General features: G+C 46.7%; 1 protein-coding gene across 1 annotated transcript in view; it reads right to left on the bottom strand.

Moving 5' to 3' along the window:
* The window catches only part of MED12 (mediator complex subunit 12), a 34660-nt gene that overhangs the window by 18691 nt on the left and 11548 nt on the right, over nucleotides 1–4421 (bottom strand). The window contains 8 exon segments of the mRNA XM_009881814.1: nucleotides 6–35; nucleotides 287–450; nucleotides 1245–1388; nucleotides 1539–1697; nucleotides 2552–2561; nucleotides 2596–2744; nucleotides 3020–3193; nucleotides 4134–4214. Of these exon segments, the coding sequence (XP_009880116.1) occupies nucleotides 6–35; nucleotides 287–450; nucleotides 1245–1388; nucleotides 1539–1697; nucleotides 2552–2561; nucleotides 2596–2744; nucleotides 3020–3193; nucleotides 4134–4214 (911 nt within the window).

Genomic DNA, 4421 nt, shown 5'->3' with positions numbered 1-4421 from the left:
AGCGGTTCATGCCATGTTTTACCACCCCACACAGGCTGTATAGAGACAAAAAAATGCTGCAGCAACAAGAAATAAGGAATAACTTCATTACATAAACATCTTCCTGACCTCATAGCAACAGTGCTCACTGGGTAACATATCCCATCCCCCGATAAATTCTGCAAGCTGAACCATCAGGCACAAAGTTTTTGCCTTTTAGGAAAAACACAGATATACCCCTGCCCTGTAACAAGGCCCCAGAGGACAGGTTGCTTCCTTTCGCACAGTGAGGGGAAGATTCCCTTACCCTTCGAAGACCTGAGCCATCTGGTCCTGGTTCAATATAAGGCAGGAGTGGTAGTGCCGCAGCACAGCCACAATGCACAGGCACAAGCTGGTGGTGTAGCTGCCAACAAGGTCGGAGGATTTCAACAGCAGTTCTGCCTCCACCACGCTCAGTTCATTCAGCAACTGTACCCAATGACAGAAAAACCCTTCAACAGCCACAGGGGTAAGGTATGGTCAGAAATGGAGCAGGCACACCACACCCACAGCCTACAGGACCTACCAGGAAAGGGACTGGCAGGCACTTTCTGCCTAGCGATGTACCCCTGGAACAGCTGGCACCCCATACTTAGGCACAATGTCTCACTCAGGCAGTACAAGGGGCTGACAGTGCTTGGATATCAGAGGGTGATTCGGATATGGCCACACATCACAGCAGGCAGCTTGTTTGGCAATTCCGTCCTGCATAAATCTCACTCGGCTCCCTTTTTAAGGCTAACAGCCTCAATTCCATCAGCAACCATAGCAAGGCTTCAAGAGACACCTGGCACAGGCTGCAGAAACAGCAACAGGATTTTAGCAGGATCCAGAAGGCAGTCTGTGCTGCCATGTGCCAAGGATCCTTCCAGGGGAGCGAGGTGGGAGAGCTGCCAGAGACAGACGATCCCCTTCTAGCTCAGAACAAAGCCTTGCTGCAGCCAGGGACAGAGATGTAACGCAAGTCCTTTGGAGACAACCCTGAAGCCTCTGGAATAATAATCCTCAGAACAGAACATGTAAGACTACCTGCCACAAAAAAACTATTCCTACCAGCTGCAGCCCAGGAGCACCGCAATGACCACCTAATCTGACCACCTCCATGACACAGGTCAGAGGGTCACCAATGATACCAGAAGCAGCCCAACTATCACAGAACAGACCTGCTGCCTTTCAGGCTGATGAACCCCTCCCCAGGAAGCGTTTGAGCACACTGCACTTACCTGGATGGCAAAGTCAATAAGACCACTGATATTGAGTGAATACTCCATCAAGTCAAATATGAACTGCACGTGCTGTACCAGAGGCAGATGGTATGACATTCCCAAGGCAAAGCTGGTGATCTGTTCCAAGACATTGCGAGATACCTGCAAGTGCAAGATGACACACAGTACTATCGCGCTCTGCAGAGGTCCCTCAGCAGGCCCGTCTCCCTTTCCCTCCAGGAAACTGCTCTCAGTAACGTAAAGGGCCACAGTCAGGGGCCAAGAAGGAAAGCAGCCTTGGAAGTTTCATACCTGAGATGTGACTTGGTGCTGATCAAAGTGAGAAAGGTGCTGGAACTTTGCAAAGATATCTTCAGCTGTTGGGAATGCTTCTGGCTTGCTTTTTTTCCTCTTCTGGCCTTCCTCGCCACCTACCAAAGTTGGGAATATCACAAAACAGTATTAGACTACCTTCCTCATCAGAGGCAGATGAGACATTGGCCACCAGCACCCGCCAGTCCCTCAGCAAGACCAGCCCCTGCCATGCAGCATAGCCAAAAAGCCCGAATCCCAGACTGATAAGGACCATTTTCAATTCAAAACAATGAACCGCTGAGGAAGGAATTCCTAACCTGAGAATGACAGTAGGGTTAACATCTAGTTTATCCCAAATGAAGGTACTTCTTGGAGGGTGAAAATACTTCTCTCTCTCTCCATTTAGAGGTACACTGATTCCCTGATGAAAATAGACGTTCTGGCTTGGAGATGTTCAGCCTCAAAATTTCTTTGCCAGAGCACCCCATCTTTTTAAGAATCATCTTTCTACCACATTTCAAGTTGCCTTTCAGGAATCAGACTTAGAAAGAAAAAAAAAACGTAGCCAGATTCTCAGCCGATGGAACTCAGAGGCTTTCTATTGATTTTGACACAGCTATCCAAATTACCCATGCTACGCATTTTGCATGTGCCCCAAGCATAATGGTATGCTACATTTAATCAAGGTCTTTGCCAAATACGCATCAGCAAAGTCCTCTTTGCTTCTTGTGCAAGGATCTAAATGCAAGAACGAAAGAAAATAAAATTTGAAAGGCCAATGTTTTGGCCAGGGTCCTCCTCTGAACCTTATATGACTTAATCCTCTTCTGAAGAAAAGTTCAATTAAACAGATATTGTCAGCAGGACACCAATAGTCTTAACTTGCTGGTTAGTATGTTTGGGATCAGAGCACCAATCCAGACTCTCAGGGACTGATACAACTTAACCAGGCACTGTAGATTACATAAAATCCTTTCACCATGAGACTCCAGACAAAGGAGTCAGCCAACTGGAAAGATGCTCCTCCTTCAGAAAGGAATTGCTTAAGCTCTACTAACCCGTCTCTGCAGTGCTCTTTCTGTTTAAGACTTTTAGAATGTCTTTGGTTATTTTCTTGATTGTATGCCGAGCATCATCCCGTTGTTTTCCAACCCCAAAAAGAACTACCAACCGTTGGTTACACTCGTGACTGCATGACTCCTCCTAGAGAACCAAAAGAGACAATTGCATTAGCAACTATGAGTCTGAATGCTTTAATCTTGTTTCACATCTGGATCTCTTAAAGGAAAAGGAAAGCTTCATCTCAGAAGTTGCTCTAGGAGTGAGCAAGGAGACATCTTAAGTAGATCGCCTCCTGCAGCACTGCAGGAAAGCGTGACTGCTCTTTACCCAACCAAAGTGGTACCACAGGAAAACAGCACCCTCATGACCAGAGTAGAAGGCAGCAAGAGGGGAGCGGTTATGAACAGGTCTCATACCTGAGGAATAGGAAAGTGTGTTGCATACTGGATGTGCCGAGGCTGGTCATACAGGGATGCTAGCATTCCTTCCACAGACTTATCCTTCAGCAGAGGCTTTGTCTCCTTTTCAGGATCTGGTTTCTCAGGGGAAGGGCTGGCTTTAGATTCACAATGCATTGGAGGAGAAAACATCTAGGGAGACATAAGAACAAGAAAAGGTAGTTTGGGAACATGGTCACAGTGAAGATTGCTGAAGGAAGGCACATCCGCTCAGGCCTAAAAAAAGGGCAGGAAGAGGACGGGTTGAAGAAACATCCAGTTCTTAGGACAATGACCAAGGCAATGTGCTGAGACATTATTCCCATTTCTGCTTCTGATCCATGTTGTATATTGAGTTAAAAACAATAGGAAATAAATAGCTACTACTTAGGATTTTGGGAACAACCACCTCCACAGAACAAGCAAGGATCCCGGGAAAGCCACAGGAAAGCCACATAGCTCTGCACATCACGCCTGCCTAACATACCTTGAAAGGCCAGAAATGACTGCAGGAATGTAGGCACTCAGGGACTTTTCAAGCACCACAAGTTATTTTATTACTAAGTGCTTCAAAGCATTCTGCAACCATGAACTACGCCCACAAATATTATAAAGAACTGTAAAACTGAAGAAGTGCTGAAGGCCACACAGTACGATGACAGCAGAACTGTGTCTTCTCCCAGGTGATCAAGAAAATCCCTGCTAACACTAACTGGTCACTCCCAATCTCCTGGTGCTATCACAGTTATCCATTTCCCATTCACTTGCAAGCAGCCCACTTCCTACCCTGCCCAAACACTGGGCTGGCAGTGGCCAGAGCACAGGAGATCCCAGGAATGACTGGGATTCACTCTACTCTGATGGACTCCAAGCTGCATAAACAGGTTATATGCATCTTTTTAAAGTGTCAGCTACCTTCTGCTCCCAGCATACTGACTCTACAGTAGAGAGGGAAAAAATTACTGAAAAGAAAATTGGTTCTGTTTTACCTCAAACCACAACTCACACAAAAACAGCACGCGTACTGTCCCTGGTCCCACCACAACATACTGACCTACCTACTGAGTAGCAGGTAGAAAACGCAGGAACGTACCGAAAAGTCTGTCTTCTCCATATCATCAAAGAGCATGCTGGAGTTGTGGTCGATGTCCATGGGCTCAGAAAGACCTGTGTCCTGGGAACAGAAAAAGTAGCTTTACATCTCAGTGATGCACCACAGAACAAGACAGTATTTCTTTACTACAGCACTCAATGTCCACATTGGACAGTGACAGCGATATACCAACACACCCACGGTGCCTGGCAAGTTAGAGCCTAATACGCTGCAAATATCACGGACAGGCCTCACACAGCAGCTCATGAGACGCTGCTCTGCATCAAG

This window comes from Charadrius vociferus, unplaced genomic scaffold, assembly GCF_000708025.1.
Source record: "Charadrius vociferus isolate BGI_N301 unplaced genomic scaffold, ASM70802v2 scaffold472, whole genome shotgun sequence".
Classification (NCBI taxonomy): Eukaryota; Metazoa; Chordata; class Aves; order Charadriiformes; family Charadriidae; genus Charadrius; species Charadrius vociferus.
This window is presented reverse-complemented; position numbering and strand designations above follow the sequence as displayed.